A 17,252-nucleotide genomic window follows, 5' to 3' on the forward strand; every position below is an offset into this window, starting at 1 on the left:
CTAACTCTTTAAAGTTTTTTATGAGTTTTTATAATAAAAGATGATCACTTGTGAGCAAAAGAACATTAATTCCCATTTTTTCAAAAGACTAAACAGTCTTTATTATATTATTAGTGATAAAATGATACAGATGGGAAATATGTTTAATTTTAAAACTCAGTGGGGCACTGAAATCTAATTAATGTTTCGCTAAATATGACTTTAGAGAAGGCCAAACTGTGAAGAACTGGAGACTGATCTAAGCTGCCATTTGCTGTGTTTTGTTATCCCACATCCCCTCCTCTGACTTCTTAAAGCCCAATCCCTTTCTCTACCAACACGAAAACACCCGAGTGATCCAAGTCAGCATAAGAGCATAACACACACTTCACCCGAGCAGCCCTACGCGATCCACACATCTCTTGCCAACTTTCACTTTTATTTCTATGAATTACCAATAAATCACTTCAGGAAGTAGTCATTTTTTTCTTTTTAAGATATATTTTTGTATATTAATATTTGTCATATATTAGAGTAGTTCAAATGTTCTGCATCTTGCAAGAACAAGACATACATATACATACCATTTTAAGAACCATTAAACATGCTTTTCTTTATATATATAAAAAAATTAAACCTTGGATAATCTCCTAGTGTAGGAGTTTAAACTTAGATACTAGCAAAGGTAAGTGCTGACTCCGCAACACTATCATTTCACTACCCTAGACTTGATGCAGAAAGTCTCCCTCTCTGTTTTAATCAGTAATTCACCATTAAAACCTACTTTCTTACCAAGTATACTGAAGTTCACTGTTCTAACGATTATCTCAACGAAGTAACTGAAACCACATATGACAACTGTGAACTGAAGTGCCCTAGAAAAATAGGCTACAGAGCATCAAAGTCACAGGTTCATCTATACCAAAATAAAAGTAGAACACAACAGCATGTCAGGATTTCTACCTGAGATTTTAACAGACACTTTCAACTCAAACCTGTTGTCCTGAACTGCTAGTTATTCCCACCACATAATCTACTGCCATGCCTCTCTGACCAGGGTCTGCCATCTGTCTGCTGGTGGAGTTTCCCTCACCACCTGTGATGGCTCGTGCTTACTGTCAACTTGACAGGATGTACAGACGCACAGGAGACAGAACTCTGAGTATAACTGGGAGGGAGTTTCTAAACTGAGGTAACTGAGGCTGGTTGGGGTCTGAACCTGAATAAAAAAGGAGAAAGTGATCTGAGCCCCAGGATTCATCTGTTTCCTGTGACTGCCACGATGACTTCCCCAACCATAGTGGACTACACCTCAAACTGCCAAAACAAGCCTTTCCTTAAGTGACTTCTGTGAGAGAGCTTGTCAAAGCAATGAGAAAAGTCACACATATTCATCTGGCAGTACCTTTTGTAACTTCTCAAGGTCCAGTTCAAACATCCAAGGTCCAGAGCCTCTCTCAAATGCCTCCATGTTCAAGCTAATTCAACTATTCCCTCAGCATTTAGTGGCATGGACCAAGGCCCAGCTGAGTCAGAGTTCTGCCTCTTCCTATTGTTTCCCTCGGGGCAAAGCACTCGACCCTTCTCTGCCTTACTCCTCTGTTCTAAGAATGAGAACTACAATTACTGTTGTACTTGACACATGTACTCTGCTGCCCAAGTGCTCAAATCACATGACTATTACTAAAGTATTAACTGCTCAACCACAGAGATCAAAGCATATGTTTATATTTTAATTTCATTACCTAAGACAGCAGTTGCCTAAGAGAGCTTAAAACAACATATTAAACAGTTTACATAAAGCAGGACATAGGCAGCAATGTGAAATAATTCATAATGTCCTGTGGCTCCAAAGTAGAGTGGGAAAGAGGATGACTATGAACTGTTGCTGTAGGTAGGAGCTTCACCTCGTAATACAGAAGCAACCATAAGAAAGTGTAACAATGCCCCTATGTAGCACAATGCTAGAAAGAATGTCATTCTACATGGTGGCAGACAGTTTTCAAAATGTGACAAAAAACCACAACTGCTGGTGTGTGTGAGAAGCCTATAGAGCATGGATTCTGTTGACTTACTCTTGACTTTAAACACCTTACTTTTATTAATTTTCATTTTGAAATATTTCAAACCTACATGAAAACTAAAAGAAAACCACATCATATGTTTCTATATGCTTCACAAAAATCCAACAATTATTAATTGTCGGGTCCCACCCGACTATTACACAGTCCTTGAAGGGAGGAGTGAGGATTAAGAAATAATAGATATGAAAACTAGAGACATAAAGGATAACACCTAGTGTAGTAGATGTAAAAGAAAAAGAGACACAGGATAGTTTTGGGAGGGCTCTGGGTCAATACCACATCACCTCGAGTTTATTCCTAATGGGCTTTTTATACACCAGCAAGAGGAGAGGCAAAAGACCTCCCCCTTCCAAAGTCAAGGTACAAAGTACAAACAATTGTAAACCCTTCCTTAATTTTCAAAACACCTGGTGACCACGCCTTACAGCAAAGGATCTTGTAATTAGGCCTTGAAGTATGAGACATCCGGTAACCACACCTTTGGCCAAAACAGCCTATTATGCAGCCTTATGGGGCAAAGCAAACTCTTTGACCTGAGTCAAGAGGGAATAAGGCCTCACTATGGAGTCTCTGTGGGCTCTCACAATTAATCTTTTGCCAGATTTCATTTATTTCTTTGTTTGGGTTTTGTGGCAAATTCACTATAAAGTCACAGACATGAGCATATCATGTCTAAATATTTCCAAGGATGCAGCCATTTAAGAACAAAAATATTTTATCCTCATCACTGTACCATTCTTTTTTTTTTCTTTTCTTTTTTTTTTTTTTTTTTTTTTGGTTTTTCGAGACAGGGTTTCTCTGTGTAGCTTTGCGTCTTTCCTGGAACTCACCTGGTAGCCCAGGCTGGCCTCGAACTCACAGAGATCGCCTGGCTCTGCCTCCCGAGTGCTGGGATTAAAGGCGTGCGCCGCCGCCACCACCGCCCGGCTTGTACCATTCTTATATCCAAGAAATTTCAATTCAATCATTATCATCTCATAGCCTATACACTAAATTTTCTATTTGTCCCCAAATGGTAGTTTGGGGTGTGTGTGTGTGTGTGTGTGTGTGTGTGTGTGTGTGTGTGTGTGTAGAGAGAGAGAGAGAGAGAGAGAGACAGAGACAGAGACAGAGACAGAGACAGAGAGAGACAGCGCGAGAGCGAGCTTGGGGGCTGAACTCAGGTCTCACACCTGACTACAGCTATGTCATAAAGCCTCCATTAACCTCCCTCAGCTATGAGGTTTAGACAGCTTCCAGGCTGGTGATCCCCTGGCATTCTCAGTAGGATCTTACTAAGGAAGGCATGGAAGCTCTACACCTCTGTTCCTCACCACATGCATATTCCATCTGGCCATTCCTGAGAAGATTCCTTTTTTAGTAAACTTAAGTTCTGTGAGCTGCCCTAGCAAACCCAAACAGCAGGTCATGTGAATCTCTGATCTGTACACCCTAGGTTAAAATCTGGGCTCTCAATCTGCATTAACAAGGGGCTAGTCTGGTGAGAACTGAGCTGCAGATCTGTAACAACTCTCCACTGGAGGAACTGCTTACATATGGGGAGAAACTCAAACATACGAGGTGCTCCATATAATGCAAACGATAAGACTAGTTGTACAGTTTGTTTTTTGCCACATGTCATCAATAAGGTACATGTGAGTAAAGCTGCTGCGAGTCACCCATGCCTAGATCTCACCAGCAGAGGTCAGGAGAGGATAGGAAAGTATTCTTTGCTGGTGGAAAGTAAGGTCACTTATCACTGATGACTTGATGCTATGTAAAACAAAGGTGTACTTTTTAGGAGAAATGGGGGGGGGGGCTGGCAAGACGCTTCAGGGGTAAAACACTTGCCTACCACCAAGCCTGAGAACTTGAGCTCAATCTTCAGGATTCACATGGTGGATGCAGAGAACCAACCACCAAAAGTTGTCCTCTGACCTATACATGCCCACAGTGGCACATGTGCATATATGCATATGTATGCATACACACAATAAATAAAATAAAAAATTTAATAATTAAATTAAAATTTAATAAAAGGCCCTCATATTTTATATATTATGCAGAATACTGCACTGCACTTCATGGCTTTATCTATGAAAATTCATAGTTTTATATAACCTTTCCTCCTTATTAAAAACATCAATAAGCTCAAGGAAATAATATAATCCATTATTAATATTGTTCTCTACAGGGTAAATATAATGAGTGTGTTTATTTGTTTAAGTGCCTGTTTGGGGGAACCCAAATCATTTTGCAAACACCACATTAATCCTCTTATGAGGGAGGTTTACTATCTCTCTTTTAAATGGAGAAGGGCCTACCATAAAACAACTCTGCATGGGCAGAGTTAGAACTGAAGCCACGATTACTCGACCAGACAAACAGCAATTCAACAGCCTTCCTAAGCACCGAGAAGTACAGCTCAGCTGCATGCTTTACAGAGTGTAAGCGTCAGCAAGCCAATCATTTTTCTCGATCTGACTCAATGAAAAAACACAGATAAACCTTTATTACATGTCTAGTAATGGTAGAGCTTGGCCATACATATAGGCAGACACTATGGAATGCTAGTTTCTAATCTTAGACTACTTTGCACATGTCTGAGTTTTTAGTCCATATATGTATTATATAATTATATAGTTATTAATATATCACATACTGATTATTATATTATCTATTATATATGGACCTGGTGAAATAACAGGAAACGTCAGAGCCGCTTGCTGGCAAGCCTGACAACCTGAGTTGACTCCCCAGTATCCACCTGGTGGAAGGAGAGAACCAACTTCCACTGTGTGCTGTGAATACACACACAAATGTGCACACACACATATGCAAGCATGCATATATGCACAAGTGTATTCACAACCAATAAATGCAGAAAAAATTAAATCAGATCATAAAATAAACAGTGCAATGTGTGAAAGGGCTCTAAGGAAGAAACTACCTCAACAACTATCTCAAAACCCTTGCTTCTCCCAGTAAAGGGCTGACAAGTAAATATATAAATATGCTCTCATCTTCATAGTTTTTTAAAAAGTGGTAAGGAAGGTTTCACAGTGACCCCTAGTGGCCTGGAACTCTATGGAAGCCAAGTTGGTCTCAAACTATAGAGCTTTACCTGTCTCTGCCTCCTGAGAGCTGAGATTAAAGGTGTGTGCCACCATGCTTGAAAGTTCAAATAAATCATTAAGGCATACACAGATTACCTTTTAGTGATTCCCTATTATATTAAGACTTTAGCCGGGCGGTGGTGGCACATGCCTTTAATCCCAGCACTCGGGAGACAGAGGCAGGCAGATCTCTGTAAGTTCAAGGCCAGCCTGGGCTACAGAGTGAGTCCCAGGAAAGGCGCAAAGCTACACAGAGAAACTCTGTCTCGAAAAAAAAAAAAAATTAAACAAACTTAATTTTTAAGCATGTACCCTTCTGCTAATTTGCCTTACATTTCTCCTTTACTGGTACATTTTTTGACTTATCTAATTACTGGCTTGAAGATTCTATGGTTTCTCAACAACAACAATAACAACAACAAAAATAGTGAAGGAGGAGTTGGAGAGAGACGTCTATACTAGATTAATACATTTTTATTTTGCCAAATCAACCTAGCCTTTGTTTAAAAACAAACAACAGTTTCAATTCTTTTCTCCCTAACTTCATCTACAGACTCTCCAGCAGCTTTTACATCAATATATTTAATGTTATAAAGTGGTATGTGACTCATATAGATTTCTCCTAGTGGGAGAAACAGACAAAGGAAGAAATCTTCAAAGTATCTAACACATTAATTGTGTCGTGTCCAATACAGAAAACAAAGAAGATAATTAACATCAGGGAAGAAGTCCCCAGTTTTAGGTTAGATGAACAGTCATATTCTTTAAGTGACACTATAGTAAGTTTTTGCAGCTAACTATGAGGACAGCAAAACATCCCACAAGAGGAAGGAACTCTGGCCCACCCACACGTTCAGGAGACACTAGGGAGCCAGCAGCTGAATGAAAGGAGGCAGCACAGGGCAAAGAGTGAGGCCCTGCACAGCCTTGGGGAACATTCTTAGCACTTGGGCCTTACTGGGGATGGACCGGGAAGATACTATGACCTTCTGATCAGAAAGTGGCGTGACTTTAACCCATTTTAACAGGAACATTCTAATTGTGTGAGCTGCTGTAGGATGGCTTCCTGCATGCTTGAATATGTGTTGCTCTGATTGGTTGATAAATAAAGCTGCTTTGGCCTATGGCAAGGCAGCTTAGAGGCAGGTGGGAAATCCAAGGAGAGAGAAAGGAAGGAGAAAGGCAGAGTCTAGAGACAGATGCCAGCACCACCAGGAGAAGCAAGATGTGAAAGTACCAGTAAGCCACAGTCCTGTGGCAACTTATAGATAAATAGAAATGGGTTAAGTTATAAGAGCTAGCTAGCAAGAAGCCTGCCACAGGCCATACAGTTTGTAAATAATATAAGTCTCTGTGTGTTTACTTGGGTCCAGGCAGCTGCGGGATGCAGGTGAGAGAGATTTGTCCAGAATGCAGGCAGGCAGAACACAGGAAAACTTACAACTACAGTGAAGAGATAAGACTGTGAGAGAAAGGGGCAAGGACTGAGGTAGGAAGACAGAAAGCTCCAGAAGAAAAGTTACAGTGGACCTGGGTAGCAGAAGTCGAGATGAAGTCAACCAATTCTGAATAGACCTGGATGGCAAAGCTCACAGCACTGGTTGAAAGATGCGATGGGGTCTGGAAGGAGTCAAAGACAACTCAGAAGACCGTGGGCTGTAGTCTGGAAGAAGGAGCGCCTGCTCGCTGTGATGGGGACATTTGTCTATAGGACATATCTCAGGACCAATATTGCTAGGCCAAGGAAAAGATCAAATTCAAAATCTAAAGTATGGATTTTGTGACTCTGAAAGGGGATGGGAGGAAGGGAGGGAGGGAGGGAGGCCAGCAGCCCTTGAGTGAAAACTATCCTACGTTAGAGACTATCTGGAATAGCTACAATAAACTCTGAGCTGAGGGGATGGAGGTGAGGACATCAGTGGGTCAGATGATTAGTGAAGCAGGGCACTACACAAAAAGGGACTGTCAGAAGACAGAAGCAGTACAACGTTCACCTAAGGCAGAATTCACAAGATGTTCACCATCAAGCCTCTTCCTTCTCATATACTCTTGATCTACACACTGACCGCCAGCCTACAATTCATTTCAGCAGTACTAGAGACCTGAGTACCATCAATCATCTCCCATCTCTTGTCTCAAATGACTTTCCTCTAGTCACTGGACAGAGGGCTTCTCAGCCGGGGTGGGGGAGGGTTGGGGGGCGGGGGGGGGATGCTTTCCATACTCCTGGGATTCTAAGCAGTAGCTGGTCCAGGGTAAGACACACATTACTCAGCAATGTAGCTGTTAAAGTTCCTGTCAAAGCATCTATGCTATGGTGCTGCCAGAGAATCTGGCAAGCTCTCATCTGCAGGAAGTGTTCACAGTTGTTCTTCATACATACAAAATAACAATTCTGTTTGTATCTTAAGGTTTTCTACAGTTTTGATTTTCAGAAAAATTTGATCTTAGAAAATTTTCCTAAAATATTTTTCAAATTATAATTGCAATTTCACCCTCAATGCCTGAAGCTTAGGCCCGTTCCCAGTAGAATATACACAAACAAAATACCTTCACTTTCATCTACAATTCATTTAGGAAGAGAAATGGAGGAATAAGGAGATTCTGAGCAATTAAAACTTCCAATCCCTACTTCTCATATAATACCCAGGTGTAGAAGCAGCTCCTTGCTAAGTAGTGAAGAAATGTTTAGGGAAAAGCTGACAGGTTTTATGTCATTTGTCTAATCCTTAAAGTGTTAAAAGGTAACTGACAACAAGAAATGTTCTAGTTATTACTTGTGGGGAGTTGGATAAAAATCTCATGGACAGTTACTTTCTATGGAGCTACTGGCCTAGAATGGTGCTTTATTATCCATCCAGAGGGTGCATGATCATCACTTAGGATTTACTCCTGATGACTTATTGTTATACCCAGAGATTAGTGTAACTGCCAACCCTCATCAGAGGAGCTTCTTTTAACAGTGGATGGTGACTAACACAGAGACTCAAACTGTTCAGGTGTAGAGAATAAGGGATTGTGAAATGCTCAATCCGAAATGGGACATCTACACCACACCCTCTCCTCCGAGGCTCAGATACTATGATAGAAGAGTCTAAGAGCCAGAGACAGTGGATAATACAAGGAAACTTTCTTCTGGACACAGCAGGGCATTGTACATATGAGCTCACAGCAGCTGTGACAGCATGCATCAGATCTGCACAGACTCAAGCCAGACACAATTTCAGAATGGAAAAGGGTGGTAAGCAAGAAACCACGCCCCCAGCTAAGAAGCTATTGGCAGTTGATAGCTGTTGAGAGAGGGAGAGTCAATTTCCTTTAAGGGTTGACCACTCTCCAGTGAAGGCCGCACATTCAAGGGTATCTGAGCAGCACAAATTGTACTTGATGGGCTTAAAAACAAAAAAGGACACAAAGATGAGTGGGTAGGGAAGGATGGGAGGAAGGAGTGGTCAAAATACACTATGTGTGCTCTTCAAAGAACTAACAAAAAATGAGAGAGAAAAAATAACCAAACAAAAACTGTATGTCTGTCTGTCTCTGTCTGTTTGTCTCTGTCTGCCTCTCTCTGTCTCTCTCTCTGTCTCTGTCTCTGTCTCTCTCTCTGACACACACACACACACACACACACACACACACACACAAGGGATGGATGGATGGATGGATGGATGGATGGATGGATGGATGGATGGATGGATGGATGGATGAAAATTCCTGCCACAGGTAGAGCCTCAAGCTGGGGCTGAGCATTTCAGAGTGCTGAACTTTGCCTTACTTTTTGTTTTGTTTGTTTGTTTTTCTGAGACAGGATTTCTCTGTGTAGCTTTGGAGCTTTTCCTGGAACTCACTCTGTAGCCCAGGCTGGCCTCACAGAGATCCGCCTGCCTCTGCCTCCTGAGTACTGAGATTAAAGGCGTGCACCACCACCACCCAGCCAGAATCTCATAAATCCTCCTAAACTTATTTCATCCTTATTTTAACTACTTTCTTAACAGCAATACAATTATGGTCAAATTCTAAGAATGCCAGCTGCATACAACACAGCACTCAAAATTCACAAAAGCAGATTCTGTTCCTCTAGAGACAATTCAACAATAACTACATATAAACAAAGAACAACACTTACCCGGTCCACAGCTGCATTATGATATGGGAGCTCCTCCTCACTGCAGAGAATAACAACATACATGAAATGGTTGAAATCAGAGCAGATTTTTACCAACTGTATCCTACAGGCGAGTATTATATGCAACATGTCACCATAAGAGATGCGTGTTTCATGTTTCCATTCCACTGAATTCAACAGAAAATAATGGCTGGTCTATAATAACATCCCACATCTTCAAACACAGTAGTCACTATTCTGCAGGGAGCAATTCAAAGTAAGTCTCACTAGCCACAACCTGATTACACTAAAGTCATGTAGCTAGCTAGAGGCTGCCATGTTGAACATTTTTATCATGGCAGAAAATACTGTTGGAGAACACTACCCTAGACCAACTCCTGTCACAGTAAATACTGAATGTTCTAGGCTTTGTGAATCACATACTCTTTCTCACAACTACTTAGACTCTAATGAAAGTATGATAGTACTCACCAATGACAGGTAAGCTAAGCTCCATAGAACTTCTACAAAACCAAGTGGTGAACTAGATTTGGCCTTGACACATAGGTCAGGCTGCCATTCTGTGCCCTAGACTATCACTTTCACTCTTGGATCCAACTACTGCCTAAAATAAATTACTGTTTAAAATTTTGCATGAAGAAAAAAACGGAGCCAGGCCTAGAGGAAAAGGACTGAAATCCCAGCTAACCAAGGGGCTGAGTAGAAGACAAATACCAAATCCAACAACGTCCTGGGTTCCAATGAGTGCAAACCTGCCTGAGCAACCTAGTGAGACCCCATCTCAAAATAAACTACAAGAGTGAGGGTTGTGGGACCAGGAGAGACGGCTCAGTTCATACAGTGCTTGCTATGCAAACGTGAGGACCTGAGTACACACATACATACATACATACATACATATACATACATACATACATACATGCACGCACACACGCACGCACGCACCCACCATGGTGGCATTCACTAGGGAGGCAGAGACAGATTTCTGGGGTTCACTGGCCAGGCAGCCTAGTCTAGTTGACAAGTCCTAAGGTACAATGGGAAACCTATACCAGGAAAAAAAAAATTCAGGTTGATGGCTTCTAAGCAACACCCAAGGTTGACCTCTGGCCTCTACATACATGCATATACACATGTGAACATCTATACACATAAATCCATACATGTGCCTAAGTGCGCGCGCGCGCGCACACACACACACACACACACACACACATATACACCACGAAGGCTGAAGATGTAATTCAGTGGTAGGGTATGGTATGTGGCTGGCAAGAATGGGGCCCTAAGTTTAATGACCAATATCAAAAAAAGAGAAAAGAAAAATTGGCTTCCAATGGACATGTGAATTAAAAGGAAACTTATACTTTTAGTCTGTAAAATAAAGCTTTTTTTAAACTATCAAAACTTCAAACTATTTTTTTAATATTAAAAAAAAAAACACCATTTCTCTGGTTCGTGTATTCTATCACCTCTAGCATTAAAATATCCTGAGACTCTTATATTAACTGTCAGTAATAAAGTATTTCATATAAACAAAGCTGATTTCAGCAGCTTTCTCAATAGTATGGACTTTTGGCAGCAATCTGTGCATATTCTTGCTTCTGTTTTCTTTTGAGATCAAGTGGCATGACTTTTAAAAAATGACAGATTAGTATTCAAGAGCTAGCATTTTTTATGTCATTCTTTGCTTCTCTGAAGAGTCCTTAGATGAACCATTTAGCCATAGCAATGGAACAGACAACAGTGGTATAAAAGCTAAAAGAGAATTTAGAGAGAAAACCCAAATCCCTCTTTTCATAGATAAGAAAATAAACATTTTCATTTAGTGACTTAGCCTAACACAGAAATATTCAATACAACATAATCCAGAGCATTTAAATGATCTTCAGCTATTGTTGGAGTGTACAAAGAAGAAGGGTATGGGCTGAGGAAACAGTTCTCAGAAAAACAGAAATTCTAAGGACTGAATGTAGTCTTCAGACCTCATGTAAATGACAGCAAGATTGGGTCTTCATATCTTATACCTAGAACTTTCCATGTGGAATCTCGTGTTCACAGACCTTGCCCTCCTCAAGTCTCTGGGCTGGCATATGCTGAGGCTCACAGCCATCTGAGAACAGAGAATGCCACCTCACCAAGCGCCAATGTGTGTCCAGAATATTCACTGGGACAGCCAAGGTATTCAGTGACATGCCAAATAGATGTGTACTAAAAGGCATGTTTGCTTATGCCAATAATTTGTACGTTTTTCTTTTCTTTCTCTTTCTTTTCCTTCCTCCCTCCCTTCCTTCCTTCTTTTTTTCTTTCTTTTTTCTTTTCAAGACAAGGTTTCTCTGTGTAGTCCTGGCAGATCTGAAACTCACTCTGTAGACCAGGTTGGCCTCAAACTCACGATCTGCCCACCTCTGCCTCCCGAGTGCTGGGATTAAAGGTGTGCTCCACCACACTGGCTCCAACAACCTGTATCTTGCTACCTAAATCTCCTTCAAGTAGAAAAGAGGAAAGAGCAGAGTCTGGAATACACAGCAAAGTCAGCAAACCATGGCCCACACACAGGTCAAATCTTGTTTGCAGTCTATTTTTGTAAATAAAGTTTTGGTGGAACACTGTCATTCTTCCTCATTTAGACACTGTCTGGGGTTGTTTTCATGCTACAGCAGCAGCGCTGAGTCATGGTGACAAAGACACACAGTCCACAAATCCAGAAACACTTAGTACCTGGTTCTTGGTAACACATGCTACTATCCATCCCTTGCTTTGGAGCAGTGGTTCTCAATCTTCCTAATGCTGCGACCCTTTAAAACAGTTTCTTGTACTGTGGTGACCCCAATCATAAAATCATTTCATTGCTACTTCATAACTTTAATTTTAATACTGTTATGAATTATAATGTAAGTATCAGGATATCTGATATTCGATCCCTGTGGTGGTTGCAACTCACTAGTGGAGAGCTGTTGCTTTAGGACCTACAGACAGCTGAGGACCGCTCAGGGACAGCACTCCACTGATGCACAGCCCTTCCATATAAACAGTAAGTAAATACAGCAGTAATCAGCAGAGAGACAAAAACTTGAGCAGGCATTTTTTCATCTGGATTAGGTTTTAAATGTATAGCTTAGTATGTGTCTGTCATTTCTCAACAATTCACAAAAATATTTCTGTAAATGAAAAATAAACATTCACTTAGAAACCTAATTTGTTAAAATCAATTAAGTTGAATATATTGACTATGGTTCAATTCTGGTTTTGAAGCAGATATCTGAGTTTAGATTCATCCAAGTTAAAATTCACATATAAAACTGATAAAAGAATTCTCAAACCCTTCTAATCAAAATGGATAATCCTGATAGCAACAGCACTTTTACTACAGAATAGTAAGCTCCTACAGATCTCTAAGAGCATGGAAACTGTGGACAGTCCACTACATTTTATAAATATACAAATTTGAATAAGCAGTTGAGCGTCTGATGCCTAGTGTTAATTTGAGTTCCTCTATTTTTGGTACAGTTTCCTTTTAATTCTTTCTCCTATTAAAACCTTGTGACCTAAAAGCATTATTTATTATTATCCAAATACCAAGCATTCCTTGACCAGCAGAGCTGTGGTAGCTAGTTTTGATGACAACACTGAAGTTCTACAACCGCTCAAGCAAGCTCAGCTCTTCCACTCTGCAGCTGTACCTCCATTACAAGTTGGTTTGCCAACAGCTTTTGTACGTATTGTGAACACTATCATCAAACCAAATCAATCCATATTGTGTTAATTACTGTCACTCCTCTATATATCATAACAAAGAATTTAAGTTTCTAGAGCTGTATGAACTCAGCAATAACCAGAAAAGGCTGGGAGGTTGTTCTTTTTATTGTATTAACAATAACTTTAAAATCTAATTTCAGTTGCAGCAGCAATCAAAACTTACACATAGCTAAGACAGGAGAGGTGTTCTTTTAATCAAGGTGTGAGAGAAAATAATATCTGGATGCTTACAGCAAAAACTTTATCCAGCAGTACAATAAAGTCCATCTACTGTGGCAAGCAATAAAAACCACCCGCAGCAAACCTTGGGGAAAGTGCTTTACTGGGAGTAGGCACTGTCACAAAAAATCAACTGATTAAGCCTAACAACATCACACTGAAACCCATTCCTCTGCCTCATCGTTTTCATTTGGGCTTTGGTTTTGGGACTTAAATGAGTGTGACATCATGAGAACTGACACCTACCAGTCTCATTTTCAAAAATATGGTGACCTTTGCTATCTTAGTATTTATGTCAATAGATGTAGCCATTTCAACCTCCTCTATATATAGGCATCTCAAAGCACTTATCCTGTATTTCTCACATCTAAAACAAAAGAAGGCAATAATAGGCAGCATCCTATAGCAATTCAGAACATGGCTCTGGAGTGAGACCTATCCTAGACCCTATCCTAGGAGCTGACACTGTCAATAAACTTAAGGCAATTTGCTTGAGCTCTTTGAACTACAGGTTCACTATTTAAAAACTAGAGAAAAAGAACCCACTCCAAAGATGTTTGAAGGAGTAAATGCTTAGAACACTGACTGACACAGGAAGTGTTCAATGAGTACTAACTAATATTATCAAGGTAAGTTATGGACTAACCCCCACCCCCACCCCTACAACCAACTGGACTGCGGCCCAAAATTTAAAAAAATAAATAAAAACAAACAAACAGGGGGGAAAAACTGACTATAACATTCCAACTGACAAATACAAGTTAGGGTCTTGGGCAAGAATGTGCTTATTTGTAACACTTAAATTTGTTTCAACTAATAAAGAAAATTTAAGTAATTAAGAGACCCTTTTGGAATGTATGGGTTTTTCATATGCACTTCATACTATTTGGACTATGCTATAATTCTAAAAACCATATGGATGGAATGGTCAAAATGACCTAAGTTGCATTCCATCTGCTAAATCAAAAGCTAGTACAGAATCCAGAAATCTTTTTTTCAATTGACCTACTGAGCTTGAGAGTCTTCATATTCAAATCGTACTTCAAAATGGGACTCACGTCCCAGTTCTGTACCTGCTTCACACAAACACACAATGGTTTCCCAACACAGTTGTGGCTATGTTTGATGACAATGAAGAGGAGGGAGAGGGGGAGAAGGAGGAGGAAAAGAAGGAGAAAAGGGAAGTGGAAGAAAAGAGGGAGAAATAAAAATAATGAGGCAGGGGGTTGAGAACAGTAACTTCATTTGTAAGTATTGCTCTGTTGTCTAGTGAAGTTCAAAGTCTTTGGATTATAACTATCCAGGAGAAATTTTCAGATAGGCATCATCTCGATGCATAGTAAGAGCTTTAGGAATTATTCCTACATTTGACTTCTTCAAAGCCTCAATACACTTATGCTACATAAGGTAATTCTGATTCTTTTCTCTAGATGAAGTATGGAATCATTTACTGATGAGAAGCCAGCTGACAGACAAAAAGAATACACATTGCTAAAAGACACACCAATTTAGGTAACACGAGGACCTAAACAAGCAGATTGACATCAGTTTCCAGGATACTTTTACAAGTCAAAACCCTTTAACTGAATTACTCTACAGTAGTCTAGCCCTCCCTCTCTCGAGTCTTTATAGACCATGGTCAAGATAAATAGAGTTCATTTTGAGAAGCAATATCATGATTACATTTAAAACTATAAGGACGATCAATGGCATTTTTTTCACTGCTCATTTTTAGGCAACACTCATTTTCCAATTGCTAGTTATTTTAAAAATTCATCTATATAAAATTAAGTGTTTTTATATTGTTTTAAAAATATAAACTGTTATCCATATGCATTTAATTCTGATAAATTATTAATACAACTCATTTACACACTTACTGTGCTCTTTACAAAACACAAAAAGTATAAGGGTTATAGTCTTAACTATGGCTTAATTTTAACCACAGTAGTTAAAAATGCTAGGAACCAAAATGTATACTAGAGCACTACTGGAGTCTTAGAAAAATTCTAAATTTAATAACAGATAACTATAGTAAGATTATAACTGAAAAACAACAGCTTTCAACCTGTGTAACTTACTGTAAAAAGCCAAATCTATCAGTGACTTTGTAAACAAGATAATCCGCATCTTCCCAAGGCTCGATTTCTGCACCTTCTCGACCCTAAACAAAAGATGACAAGAGGAATTACTGGCAATTTATAATACCGAGTATTTTACTGAGACAGACCAAACACACGAGTATTTTTTAACTCAACTATTTTTGGCAATGTAACCACTGCTCCTTAGTTATTAGCTATGGAAGTTACTGTGTCAGCAAGAACTAACACAGCTACTTCTCCATCAAAAGGTGTCCTGAGAGAAGTCGATGAGGACAAGAAAGCTACTGCAGGAGAAACGGACACACCTTAAGTTCTAAAGTGAACTATCTAGAACAAGCCTTGCACGCAACCCTCTCAGAGAAGGCAATGGACGATTTGTTTCTCCACTGCCTTGTCTCCCAACTATACCGGCCCTGAACCCACTCTTATCGCTAAAGCAAAAAATGAGTTCCAAATGGGTGTGGTAACACATGCATTTAATCCCAGCACCCAGGAGGCACAGGCAAGAGGATCTCTATGAGTTCAAGCCAGCCTGGTCTACACAGTGAGTTTTCCAGGCTAGCTAGAGCTACACAACAAGACCCTAGACCTTCTCTTTAAAAAAACACCCCAAAGAATGTCAAGTCTGAGAGCACTCTTCAGTCTGTAGTACTGAACATGCAAGGACTACTTGGCAACAGCTGACCTGCTCTTTGTCCTCTACACTTGCAGAGCACTATCCCCTGCTGATCCCTTGCAGCTCTCTTCATGCAGTCCAACTCTCTGGTGATTCCTTTTTCATAGGTAACTCTTAACTGCTGGTGTACCCCTAATTCCAAGTACTCTAGGTACCACCTACTCATCACTAACACTGATGATTTTAGGATTCCCAAATAAAACGTATCAATCCTTCAAATTTTAGACTTGTAGACACTTCCATTTAAGTGCATTTTATAATGTCTACTCCTATGCTTTCCTTCGAGGAGACTATGAACATCCTATGGGCAAGGGCTGTCAGAAATCATTTTTGAATTACTTTTTTAAAAAGGTTTCTCAGGCCCTACCTTAGGCTAACTACATATGGGTGAGTGGCTGCATAGTGGGAGAGAGGTGACTGTAGGTATGGATAAACAGTGCTACTTGCTCATTTTACATTAGCTATTAGTTATCTAGGTTTTTCATGGGTGATAATAACAACTAACTACTACTCTGGGAACAAGACTGCTGGAATACTACCTGTGTGCTTCCCTGGAGGAAGGGCACAGGCCAAGCCTGTTTATAATTTCATGTTCCTATTATTCTCACAAAATAGAGATAAAAAATACGTAACGATGTTCAAGTGATGCAGATATAGAACATGGCACCTACAAATAAATGTTATGACTCATTAAAAGAGACAAATAAGGAGAAATTTTTGATAACAAATTGCTGATAATCTTTTACATCAAAACCAAGAACGATCCCATGCTAAGGTGACACAGAGGGAGAAGGGGAAATGAGGAGGAGGTTTAAGTGGGAAAGGGGAAGGGGTAAGCAGGAAGAGGGACAACCAACACTACGGATATCTGTAAGGGCCACAAAGAATCTGCTCTTTTATAAACACCTCCCTGCTGGCTAGCTTTCTTAGAATCAGGGAGTGCTATGTAGGCTATTGGAGAAGAGATCAGTAGGCGGACCCAGCTCTGAACTCTGAAAGCCTGGCAATACACGCCCATGAGTGCAGTGGTGGCAGGAGCACTATGGGGAAGTTCCAGCTCACAGCTGCAGGACACACTCCATCACTGAGGTTAGGTAAGGGCAGGAACCCGAGGCAGGAACCTAGAGCAGCAATTGTGAAAGAAGGCTGGTTGCTGACTGGCTTTCTGGCTTAACTAACTATTTTTATATAGCTTAGGACCACCACCTGAGG

The 17,252-nt window shown here is 40.2% G+C and overlaps 1 protein-coding gene across 6 annotated transcripts in view; it reads right to left on the bottom strand.

The window, feature by feature from the left end:
- The window catches only part of Usp6nl (USP6 N-terminal like), a 147,190-nt gene that overhangs the window by 45,533 nt on the left and 84,405 nt on the right, over positions 1-17,252 (bottom strand). For 5 of the 6 annotated variants that reach the window (XM_028891612.2, XM_028891606.2, XM_037205973.1 and 2 more), the window contains 2 exons: positions 15,344-15,426; positions 9,285-9,324 (listed from right to left, as the gene is read on the bottom strand). In XM_028891612.2, coding sequence (XP_028747445.1) covers positions 9,285-9,324; positions 15,344-15,426 — 123 coding nt within the window. Of the gene's footprint in view, positions 1-9,284; positions 9,325-15,343; positions 15,427-17,252 lie in introns of those variants that run through there. The other variant, XM_028891619.2, reaches the window with a different exon arrangement.

Source organism: Peromyscus leucopus, chromosome 5 (assembly GCF_004664715.2).
Source record: "Peromyscus leucopus breed LL Stock chromosome 5, UCI_PerLeu_2.1, whole genome shotgun sequence".
Taxonomy (NCBI): Eukaryota; Metazoa; Chordata; class Mammalia; order Rodentia; family Cricetidae; genus Peromyscus; species Peromyscus leucopus.